The sequence below is a fragment of the Lactuca sativa genome, chromosome 1 (genome assembly GCF_002870075.4).
Source record: "Lactuca sativa cultivar Salinas chromosome 1, Lsat_Salinas_v11, whole genome shotgun sequence".
Lineage (NCBI taxonomy): Eukaryota > Viridiplantae > Streptophyta > Magnoliopsida > Asterales > Asteraceae > Lactuca > Lactuca sativa.
The window spans coordinates 75,841,258-75,854,354 of NC_056623.2; the positions used below are offsets into that span (position 1 = coordinate 75,841,258).

The 13,097-nt window shown below is 34.0% G+C and overlaps 1 protein-coding gene across 1 annotated transcript; it reads right to left on the bottom strand.

Annotated features, from left to right (window-relative positions):
* Positions 1-5,429: 5,429 nt before the first annotated feature.
* Positions 5,430-7,489, bottom strand: LOC111886034 (patellin-3). Its single transcript, XM_023882275.3, has 4 exons — positions 6,428-7,489; positions 6,209-6,333; positions 5,970-6,120; positions 5,430-5,893 (listed from the first exon to the last, which is right to left on the bottom strand). The coding sequence occupies exons 1-4, from the start codon at positions 7,310-7,312 to the stop codon at positions 5,639-5,641; spliced, it is 1,416 nt and encodes a 471-aa protein (XP_023738043.1). The 5' UTR covers positions 7,313-7,489; the 3' UTR covers positions 5,430-5,638.
* Between the last annotated feature and the right edge of the window lie 5,608 nt (positions 7,490-13,097).

A 13,097-nucleotide genomic window follows, 5' to 3' on the forward strand; every position in this document is an offset into this window, starting at 1 on the left:
AAAGATATCGGGCTTATCTCACACCTTAATTTTGACGCTTATTTTTATTCTTTATTAATTATACCTTTATAATTAAGTTATAAGCACACAAATACACATAATTCTCATAGTATTCAAATATTTCATCTTTATTACTTAAAAAAAAGTTACAATAGTTGACCTAGACTATTACATCATCTAAATTGCTTAGCCCTGAAACTCGGGCGTTACATTTCCCAACCTAACCCACTTATTTTATTTATATCACAGGAGTTGATATGAAGCCACATTACACTGAGAGATTAAGGAGATATAAATCATTAGTGATAATGAATGTAAGTTATGTTTATGATTATGTTTCGGTATTGACGATGACATCTCAAATGTTTTAAAATGAATAAAAATACTTTTCTTCGGAAATGCTTTGATAACGTATTTATCATGTTTTACTAGGAACAGACTCTGCAACATTTTTATTAAAAGAGGTACTCTAATTTTTATAAAGCATAAACAAAAATCGGTCTTTTCTGGCCATGAAAATGGGGATGTCACACTTTACGTGAATTTTTAGTCTTTGGATGCCAGATCTACATTTTGGGACTATGTCCTTGGAGATTAAGGGCTTAACCGGTCAAGCTTCACTCTAATGAGTCTAGGGTTTGGGTTTGACTCATTTTGGTGGTTCCTAATGGTAAAGTTGGAAACTTTACCCTTCTAGACATCATTTTGGAGGAGATCTAAGATTTGGAGCTCCTAAATTCGATGGAAACAACTTCATGCATTAAGTTGTTGAAATTCTCGCTAACTCGGCGTGTTACTTAGTGAACACGGCGAGTTGATAAGGTTTTTCCCGATTTTGCAGCAGATGAAGAAATAGGGCGTGTTAAAGGATAACACGGCGTGTTTGGTCAACTCAGACCGTTGACCTGGACTCTTGACTTTTTCTTTGATCGAGTTTGACCTATAAGGGTTTTTGAGGCATGTTGAGTTGTATTTAAGGAAACGTTTCTATTTTAGGAGTTAACTACAGTTGACATTTGGATCCAAGACCTAGTCATCTGCCGTTCAGTATTCGAGGTGAGTCTTTTCACTACACTCATGGGTCGAAGGCACCAAGGTTGACCCATTAATTGATATGATATGATTAGTAAAGGAGTATGTAATGGTTTCCTATTTTATATATGTGTGAACTTAGGAGAATACCATGGGAGGAGCCCATGATAATTTACAAGACCATGGGAGGAGCTCATGGATCAGGGATACAAGACCATGGGGGTAGCCCATGACATTCCAAACGAAGACCATGGAGGGAGTCCATGGCAAACTTATATGTATGTGTGCATGGCATTATGTGATTATATGTTTTGTGTGTTTTGGGAAACTCACTAAGCATGTGCTTACAGTTTTGTTGGATGTTTCAGGTACTTCTAGTTCTAAGGGCAAGGGCCCAGCTTGATGGCGTGGCGTGCATTCACTAGTGTTTTCATATTTAGTTTTGATACTCTGGTCTTTTAAAACACTATGGTTATGTAATGGGATTTTCTGGAAACAATTGTGGTTGGTATTTATGATAATAAAAGTTATAATTTTCTGTAAAATTTTGGGTTGTTACAGATTGAATCAGTGTTAGACACCCTCCAAAAGATAGATTTTTGCCCTTCTAAATAGAGAGTTTTACTTGAAACCTCTTAATGATAGGTTTCTAATTTGTCTTCAGATTCATATTGGGACCTACCAGACACCTACATATTTAAAAGGTAGGGAAGAAGGCTCACAACCCATAATATGCGCCCATCTTATTATGTCCTATGACGTAACTCTAATAACGAAGACTTTAGATCTATGAAAGCGGACTTTAAGACCTGAGGAAGCATGAAAGCATTGCAAAATCTGAGCCAAGTTCCTAATGTTCCTTTTAGGCCACTCTCCAATGAATATCATCCTCATAGAAGAGATGTGAGACCAACGGTCCATTATTGGAGGTTGTATTCCTTCAAAAATAACTTTATCACGCATCGTTTTCATCCCAACATTCAATCCTTCCATAGCTAAAATAAAGAAAAGGAAAGAGCGGATCTCCTTGACACACTCCTTTTGTGATGTCAAAGTCATCCGTTGGAGACCTATTACGATAACATAAGCCCTAGATGCACGTAATCACCCTTTAATCCATGTTTTCCATTTGTGTCCGGAGTTCATTTGCAAGAGTATCGAATCCAAGTAATCCCAGTTCACCGAGTCAAAGGCTTTACCGAAATCAAACTTAAACAGTAAGGTTTTCCGCTTTATTCTTTTCGACCATGAGAATATTTCATTCACAATTAGGGGTCCATCCAGTATATTCCTACCTTCCACATATGATGTTTTCGCATATCCAATGATCTTCCTAATAACCATGTTAAGTCGAATAGCCAGGAGATTATCTTATATAAACATCCAATCAAACTTATGGGACAATAATCACCCAGTTTCAATGGATCCTTAATTTTTGGAGCTAGCATGATAAATGAAGAGCCAACTCCTTTAGCCAGCACACCATATTTCTCAAAATTGTTTAACGAACACGATTATATCCTCCTTTAACAAGTCCAATAGTCTTTGATAAATTTAAAAGTGATTTCATATGGGCAAGGGGATTTTTCGCCACCACAAGTCCATATAGCAGCCTTTATTTCATCAACATGTAATGTAGCTTACAACATGTTTGCGTCAGAGGGTGAGATGGATTTGAAATTTTCGTTTGTAAACTTTGGTCTTAAAGGCCACCTTTTGCAGAACTTATTTTTGAAGAACCGAAAGACCTCATATTTTATCACACTTGGTTCCTTGTTCCATACACCGTTGATTAAGAGACCGTTTATCCTATTTTTCCTGTTTTTGTTATCAACGAAGGCGTGAAAAAGATTTGGTGTTCTTATCGCCATCAATAGCCCATTTTATTCAAGATTTTTGTTTTACATCCTGAGCCCTCGTTTTCTCCGCCTCAAAAATTTCTTTTATATGTATTTCTCCTCTCCACAAATTCTTCATTAATAAGAGTTCTGGATTCAGCACATAAATCAAGCTCTTGTAGTTTATCCTTAAGGTTTTTAAGTTCAACTGGCTCCTTTGGGTATTAAAGTCTCCTCGATGCCTTGATCTCATTTTTTAGATGTTTGAGTTTAGCCTTTATGTAAGAACCAGGAGCTCCATAACCTTTGAAATTCGACCAAGCAGCTTTAACCAACTCATGGAAACCTTCCTTATACATCCAAGAGTTGAATAGTTTAAATGGGGTTGGACCATAGTTTGTCACTTTGGTTGTGAGCATGTTTGGACAATGATATGATGCTTATTTAGGAAGAGCACTAGTAAAGTTAGAACATATCTGATCCAACTTGCTCGGTTTTAGTTCACAGCTACAAAAGAAGGTGAATTTGTTACCTCCCATTATGTGGTTAGTGAGACCAGCTTCAGATATGAAGCGATTAAACACAAAGGCGGATCTTGCACAAAAATGGGAGTTTACTCTTTCCCCAGATCTTCTCACAACGTTAAAATCACCCATGTATATCCACGCATCTGGTCTGTCACGCTTAATTTTTAAAAGATCCTCCCACACTTTATCTTTATCTGTGACAGATTGTGGACCATATATGTTAGCAAGTGCAATTTTCTCACTCATATCACTCCAGTTTCCTATAGTTACTATGCAATGACGAGATTTTATGATTTCAGAGCACTAAAAAAGTGTGTTGTCCCAAATAAGGGTGTCGAACGGGTAAAATTTTCTGGTTTCGGGTAAAACGGATATTTCCTTAAGAAAATAATATCCGATACCCGACCTCTATTGTAATTTGGGTTTTCGGGTTTCGGGTATTCGGGTTTGAGGTCGGGTCGGGTAATTATCGGGTATACCCGAAAATTTCTTAAATGACACTTATTGATAACTTTTTGTTTTTTTTATTTTTTTATTTTTACATGTTGGTTTGTTTAATAAAGAATCAGGTAGGAAAAATACTTCATACAATTAAAAAGTACATATATATAAAAAATACAAATCATTATAATATGTTATTTACTTTTTTAATTCCATTCTGTGCGATAGTGAGAAACTGAGAATTGTGATGACGGTTCAGGACTTCAGCTTCAACGTCGTATTCCCTTTGCAAGTTTGCGCCGACAGCCGAACCGTCATTCATAAGTAGGGGTGTCAATTTATGACACGACACGACAAAAATACACGAAACGAAACGAAATCGGGAGTAAATCAAAATTCGAATCCGTGTTCGTGTCGTGTTCGTGTTAAGATTAGAAAACACGATGTCGTGTCGTGTCGTGTTCGTGTTCATAAATTGACACGAAATTGACACGATTAAGCATATGGTTGTCGTGTTTTTCGTGTTTATCGTTTTTGTCGTGTTATATATCTTCAAGTATTAATGAAATACACTAATAGTTATGTAATGTTATCTTTGTCGTGTCATGTCGTGTTGTCGTGTTTTAATTTGTTCGTTTTCGTGTTAATGAAAAAAAAACCTGACATCGTGTCGTGTCGTGTTCGTATCATCCAAAATTTTGTTTTGTCGTGTCGTGTCAGACAAAAACACGACACGACTGCCCGATTTGACAGCCCTATTCATAAGAAGGAAACGAAGGGTTTTGTTTTATTTGAAGTGTGCGTATGTGACTGCATTGTATATTTGGTATTATTTAAAAAACGAATTCGGGTGTTCGAGTATACCCAAAAATAAATATTCATACCTAAAACCCGACCTATATTATTATCGGGTTAACCTATTACCCGAATGTTCATACTCGTTACCCATTCTACCCAACCCATTCTACCCGAATTCGGAACGGGTCGGATGGGTAGAACGGGTTTCGGGTTTTTTCGACAGACCTAGTCCCAAATACTAATTGAGTCTCTTGAATGCAGATATACGCTAGCCTATGTTGATTTTTTAGTCTATTTACCCAACTCACTTTATAATCCTAGCGAATGCTTCTTTATGTTTAATGACAAACAATTCATTGTACACCAACATTCTCAATTGTTTCACCTAGAATCTCAGCAAGAATTGGGCTATTAACTTCAACATCGAAGCTTGATTTGCCCAATTGCCACAGTTTGTATCTTATCCTTAGATACTGTAGATATTTCTGTGTTTTCCTGCGGTCGGTCTAGCGTTTGTTGAGACTATCTATGTTGCGATTCAATCAGGAATGGATTTCGAATTTTTCGAGGGGTCGACAATGGGCCTAATCCCAGCAGTGAACGAAAAAGGCCCAATGGGCCTAATTTCTTGATTTCAATTTCCAAATATATTGATAGGCATCATGGTTTATTTTATTTTATTTTATTATCTATTTATACAAAGGATCTATGTCTTATTGCAAAGGCCAAATAGACAAATACATAACCATAACTTTTATGATAGACCATGGATATGATTATAAACCTCTAAAAATATAAAAATAACGTACTTTTTTAAATAAAAACATTTTAAGGGATACCTTCAAACTGATTGTCGTTCACACACTTACAAGTTACAAGCAACAAAGATGAAATCAAGTTCACACCTTCAAATTACCATAAAAGAAATATATCTATAATATAAATAAAAGACTCATATCCAAATCCTAGACAACAAGAACAGATTCATCTTCTGTAAGTTCTTCATTCTGAAAAAGGAGTGACCTTGAACCTATAGAGCAATGTTTTCTTCTTTGAAGTCGAGTTATCAATAGTAAGAAGTATCCTACCAATCTCACTGATCTTGAAGCTGTGACTAATCACTGGTTCATCACTTTGAGTCATCTTCTTCGCCTTCTGTATGATTATGGTGTAAAGATCTTCGTTATTGGGTACAAACTCAGCACCATAGCTCACTTCCCAACCAACTACACGTAGCTCCCAGACAAATACGCATTTCTGGAACAATTCATGAGAAATCGATCAACATTTTGAGAGAAAACAGATCATGTAAACAGTAAATAGCAAATAGTACCTCGTTGACTATAATCTCCACAGTTTGCTTAGTTGCAGGTTTAACTGTAACCACTGAAGCTGGATCATCAATGGTGAATTCCGGATTGCAATCACAGTAATCTAAGCTCAACCCACCGTATTGAATTGGAACATGCTCGGGAGTCACGTATCTAATTTCAGAAATCAAAACCCTAAAAGCTTAAAGAATCGGTAATGGAAAGGAGATTCATAAGTTTGTAACGAAAATGAAGAACGTACTTGAAAAGGGTTTCGGGGGTTTTTGCAGAGCTTGCGAATACGAACTTGCTCTTGGTTCTTTGAGTCATGAATGGACTGATCATTGTATAGAAAGCTAAATACCACCATGGAGCATTGATGAAAACCTTCAAATAATCATTCGTAGTTAGAATACAAAAAAAAGGAACAAAATTTGAACATAAATGGAGGCAATATGCGAATATTCGCCATTAGAGTCACCTGTTTTGCTACAAATTCAGGGTAGTTGTCCTGCAGGAGATGCAGAGCTTGAGTGGTGGCTAGCCGGAGCTCCGTCTTGGCCGGTCCCGGAGAGTTTTTCAGGTCGTTGATCTGGAAAATGGTGTTTACACCACCAGGGGTAAAATCTAGCTTTCTTATACTCCTTTCAAGAAACTGAATCCTCCATCTCAAGAACTTCAGCCTCGTTTCTCCATCGGAAAAAGTTTTCCGATACAATTCTTTGTTCTGAAACTCGCCGTATACATTATAACAAACAGGGTGTCCTTCTTTATCGAATCCATGCATAAACACAACTTTTTCAAGATCATCTCCTAAGTTTTCGTCAAGTAAAGAATCAATGTTGAACGTTTGTCTCCATTGGAGTGTGTCTTTGAGCATTGTGAAAGAATCTTTGACTTTGAAGTCTCTAGCTCTCAAGAACTTGAGCAAAATAACATCAGTTCTTTCATCTTTCAAAAGGGGTATGCCCCAAATTGAAATTTCTTTAGGAGGTGAAGTGATTTCTGAAATGGGTTCTTCTGGTTTATTCAAAAAGGTAAACTCTTTCTTGGTTATGGCTTCTTGGAGAATGTGTTTGAAGTCATCAAGTGATTTTTTTTCTGGAGCTGAAAGATCTTTGATTTGGTTGCTTTCTTCTTTGAAAGAAGGCATGGGTTCAGGGGTTTTGGTGGGTTGATTGGATATGGATTTTTCTGGTTGTTCAATAACCTGACCTATGGTAGTGGTGGATGGTGGTGAAAATGGGGTTTCCTTCTCTGTTACAGAACCAGGTGGCGGAGGTGATGGTGGAGGGTGAGACAAAATGGGCTGCTCACTTGCCATTTCCGGCGGAGGTGAGGCGGTAGTGGGACTGTCGTCGGCCATTCTTGATGTTAGTATCGAAAGGCGTGTTTACACTTAGTCAATTAGTAAAAGGAAAGCTAGCTGTGTAAAAGGGAGTGCTTTTGTTGAGAGAGAGAGAGAGAGAGAGAGAGAGAGAGAGAGAGAGGGAATCTATGTTATACGAGGTAGAGTGAACGGTGTGAAGGTGGAGCAAGATATAGGGAAGAAATTAGTTTGTTGGTGTTTGTTTATTGACAAGTCTCAACAATGTTTTATGTGTGTATTAAAATATTTTTAATTTTCAATGGATATAAAAGTTTTATATAGCCGTTTGTTTTAGTTTAAAAAATGTTTGTTTGAAAAATGTTTTTGTGGACGTTTTTGATTTAAGTTTTGGCCTTTTTTCAATAATATGTTATTTAGGTATGTTAAATTTGAATAAAATTACCATCGTTTATATTTTTATATAAGAAAATTGCAAATTTGGTTAGTATGGTTTGCTTATGTCTATAATAAAGGTAAAGGTTCATTTGAGACCAATGTTATTTTGTGAGATAAAGAGACAATATTTTAATTTTTTATCAAAATTGATCTTGTGGCTGTTAAAAAGAATATGATTAAGGCTTATTAATGTGTTTGATTAGTTAATTAATGACAAATTAGTCATTGTTAGGTTAAATATATCAAAACCAAATCTGCTATCAAAATTTCGTCATTGTTAATGTAATCAAATCTTCTATCACATTCAATCATCAATATCTTCAACCATGTATGTAGGATCTTGTCACATATATCAAAATCGTTGCTATATAATCAAGTTTTTCGTTAATCGGTTAAGTATTCTCTTCTATCAAAATCATGTTTTCGGTGTTTTGCGACTTCATCTTTTAATTCTTTGACATCTGAAACTCATCGTCTCATCAGATCACATATATCCACATCATAAAGTAATCATAAGTTTGTGATCGGTTTTTAGCATCTTGATCGTCTGCTTTCAACAACTACAATTAGTTTTGGTTCTCTGATCATCTACTTCACTAATTCTTCATTTAATCACATTTGTTTAGTTGTTTGAGATCTAGTTTGAGCACTTTAAAGCTTTGATTTGAATTTCTCAGATTTCAAATTTCTATACTTTCTCATCTCATATCAAATATCAATTGGAGCTTTGATTATAACAATCGATCATTGGTTTCAAGCGTTTATTCTTTTATCTACATTCGGGCACATAATACATGAAGAGATGCAAACAGAAACAATGAATTTGTCAAGTCATTTTGCGTTTTTTATGTAAAGTTAACAAGGTATGTCATGTACAGAGTAATAATTATTACTCAACAAATTCTCTTAAACTATGCACTCTACCTATTTGATGAAAGTCTAGAATGAACAAAGACTGAGATGTATCCTACCTTCCCATGACTAAATTCATCTTTAAGAATAGGAATATACTTCCAAAATATGAGTCATAACTGATGTAAAACAATGTAATGTTGACTATTTTAATTAAATTTAACATAGTCTTGTTAAATATGTGTTTTGTTTTCTATAAACACATATTGTTGGAGGTCTTTTTAGCAGGATTTTGTTTGTTATGCTCATTGTTAACTTGCAGAAAAAAAAGGTTGTACTAAAGAAAATATTGGCTTCCCTTATATATGTTTCTAGAATATGATCCTTAACATAGTTGTGTTAAAAAAAATCTACAAACACAAAAGGTTGTAGATATCTCTTTTAATAATCTTGATTTTTCTTATTGATATGCATTATGAGGTTGTAGTAAAAAATGATTATTGGATTCATAGTATTTTTCTTAGAAATGTTTGCATTGTGTCTTTTACAATCAATTATATTTCAAATGTTTGATTGTATAATTCATACTCGACTCTAACAATTTTATTTTTGTAGATAAATTTTGTTAAAGAATCCCAACTTGAAAGGAATTTGAATATTTCAAACTAGAAGTTTGAAACAACACTTGTTGAGATTGATGGATATTTATTTGATTTTGCATGGCTTATGGTGCAATGATATTTGAGTCTAACTTTGTAAGACACTTTTGAAATTCATATTTCCTTTTTTTATCTAATAGTGTAACCTTGAGATATGTTTTTATGGTACAAACTTGAAATGTAGTTTTCAAACTATCAGGTTTTCAGAATATATTTTAACTTTTATAGACGAATTTGATATTTATCCAAAAAACATTCATTTCATTCTATAGACTTATGTGGTTGTCATTTGTTTGGAAAGTTTTTTATTTTGGTTTCCTACACGGTTGAAAGGAATGGTGGCCCGAATTAGAATATTTTATCTCGTATTAGAATATTACACCTTGTATTAGAATATTACACCTTATAATATTATGATAGATTTTCTATGGTACAAACTTGAAATGTGGTTTTTAAACTATTAAGTTTTTAGAATACACTCCAACTTTTAGAGAGGGATTTGATATTCACCCTAAAACCATTCATTTCATTCTTTAAATTTATGTGGCTCTTGTTGTTTTGAAATGTATGGTTTGAAGGGAATAGTGGTCTAAATTAAAATATTACATCTTTAAACATAATTTCATAATATTACACGTTGGCATCCAAAATTTTGTTTTCTATAAATTATTTTGGTTTCTTATAAAATTTTCTAGATATTCTTGTAACACAATAAGTTGTATATTTATAATAATACAAAATAATATCATAATATTACCTATAATATTAGAATCTTAGACAGTGTGAGTTCATTTTACACATTACAACATAATTTAAGAATACTACTGTAACGTCTGGTTTCTGGTATGAATTTATTTCCAATTATTTTCATTTTTCTTAGAGGACTCGTCGAGTTAGAAACCTCAACTCGACATGTCGAAGTTGTTTTAGCCACAAAATTTAATAAGTCAACTCGGCGAGTTAGCAGCTGGGAATGAAACCCTAATTTTAGGGTATTGCATCCTATTTAAATGCCTTAAGTCCCTTGGTTGGCATCCTTACCAGCCTCCTCTGTCCAGAAACCCTAAAATCGAGCATTTACTTCCATTCTTGAGTATGTGTGAGCATGAGGAGAGCCTTAAATGTCTATTTTTGGTGCATATTGAAGGAGCTAAGGAATCGGAAGTTGCTTGGCTTGAAGAAGGAGTCTTGAATCCAGAATCACTAGCTCGTTTGTCAAGTTTTTGAGGTATCAAGTTCATACCTTGCTTATTAGTTTCATAAATCTCTTTTTGAAAGGACACGTGGATTATGTATTTAGTTCCATATTCAACATTACAATCAATCTACTTGTAGTAGCAACCACAACAAGCAATGTAATACCTATTTCATCAAATAAAAATTAAATATTTAATCTAGAAACTAAAAATTGGTCCAATGACCTTAAGAGTCCAAATGTACCTCGAATACCCAAATTCGAAAAATCCTCACTTGTAAAACCCTCTAATCAAATCCATCTCTAACTTTATCTTTCTTCATTTTTCGAACAAACTTGTCTTTTTCACCTTTTAATGCATATCATACACATCATTTCCCAAAACACTAACCCCACTATACGTTACTTTGTACAGTTCTTCATACATAGCGACAGTTTCGTCTTCAAATGCTTGAGGTCCTTCATCAAAACACGACGACGAGATGATATGAGTGTGTATGAAGTTGTATGAAAAACGATTTTGGTATAGTGACTGGGGAAAGAGATAGATAAAGAGGTTGGTAGATAGAGTAGGTATGTGTGGGTTCCATATTTTTTTATTATAAACTCTATTAATTCAACAAATAACAACAAGGACCTTTCCGACAAGTGACATGTTATCAAAGAAAAAGAAAAATGTAATAATTAAAAACTATCAAATAACTAAAAACGTGAAAATAAATAACGAATAATTAATTAAACTAAATTAATTGAAAATCGTTCCTCGACAACGGCGCCAAAAACTTGGAGTGTATTTTATGAACTAGTTTTAAATTTATATGTCCGATTTTATTTCAACCAGTTGTCACTCAGTAGGCAGTGTACCTAATCGTGAAATAATATAGTTGTGCCAAGAAAATGTGACAAAAACTTGGGGAACGGTAGTAAATTAACATTACAACTTTTTATTATAGGTTAAACAAAATAAACGAAAGCGACGAAGGGGGGGGGGTATAAAATCTCAAGCAAATCAATAGCTAAACTAACTAGGTAAACTGATTGAAAATGGATCACTTCGGGTACTCTGACTTTAACTCGATTACATCTCAAAATCATGGTTAATTACTAAGTACAATGGTTATTCATTCATTATTCATTGATTCCTAAATTGATTTGTGTATTTTATCCATACACGGATACTAATGAATCTAAAGACTCTTAATTTCATCGTCATTTCATTAATTATCCCTAAATTCATTGTTTAGTTCGTATCAAGAAAGATTTGATATTTATCATTAATTATCCCTAAATTCATTGTTTAGTTCATATCAAGAAAGATTTGATATTTATTAATCGTAATGGCCATAGAAATTAAATCATGCATAGAATAAACATCTACACATGAACACACATTAAAGTTTATAACTTTATTAACCTAGCCCTAGGTTCTCATAAAACACTAGTCATAATTACCAATGATCATGGACAACTATGATTCAAATTAACAAATTCAGAATGGTCATCTAAGCTCTATTTATTCAAAAATAGGTAATAAAAGTAATGGTTTTTAATACATATGCGATCAAACTTGACAAAAAAAACTAAACAAGAATAATTAATCCAACTAGCAAATTAATCCATAATCTTAATGATTCATCTAATTTAAACACAAACTAAAAGAGTTTAAAGCCATAAATCATAAAGTAAAATCATTAGGAAAACAATTGTTCTTATTCTCAAGGCTCCGGCCATCAGAGATTTTCGCCACATCATTCAGAGTACTAATCATAGCCAGGACAACAAGCATAATGATTTCCATCATGAATTCGCTCTCGAATCCATTAGATCTTCGCTCAATTTCAGCTTAACGACCCTCTGACTATCTTCTAGACTCTCAAAATCGCATCTTTTAGTTTTATTGTCAACCAATACTAATTGGATTGTTAGATATATCATTAGGGTGAATTTTCACATCTATTTATAGAATTCAACGACACCACGACGCGGTAATGGTTGTGTCGCATCGTGGAAATCGAGAATCCACAATGTACACAAAGTTGTAATCAGGCCGCGAATAAAATTCCATTTCAACAGGGCGCGGTGCGGTGTTTAAAGGGGTGTGGTGCGCTTCTAGATAAATTCAATATTTTTAGTTTTTTTATCCAACTCTATTTTTCAACATTTTTTTCTTCCTTTTTGCTACAGAAACATATTGTATCTGTAAAATCACAATTTAAAACATTATAAGCACATTTTGTTCCAAATAATATCAAAAAAATAGCATAAAATATTAGGATAACACCGAAAATATATGTCTAAATTAGGCGTTATCACCCCACCCTACCGCACCTCGTCCCCTTCATCATTCATATGTCTTCTCCTTTACCTATTTTTTCTTTCTCCCAAAACTAAACAAGTCCTACTGATGACAACTTCACCTATCATCGAAGAATTAACATGGTTCGGTTGATGTAACCTACGTCTACGGACAAAAACATCACAACTCTTGGATTACTCATGACTATTTTCAAAGTGATTATTTTGGAATCTCTAACTACAAATACTTATAACTATAAACCCTGACAACTTTTAGGTCGTGTCAATATACAAGTAAACTCGTAATAACTAAACAAGTCCTAAAATAGTGGTAATTTTTATACATCCGTTCTTTACAACCTTTATAACATGTCACTGACTCACG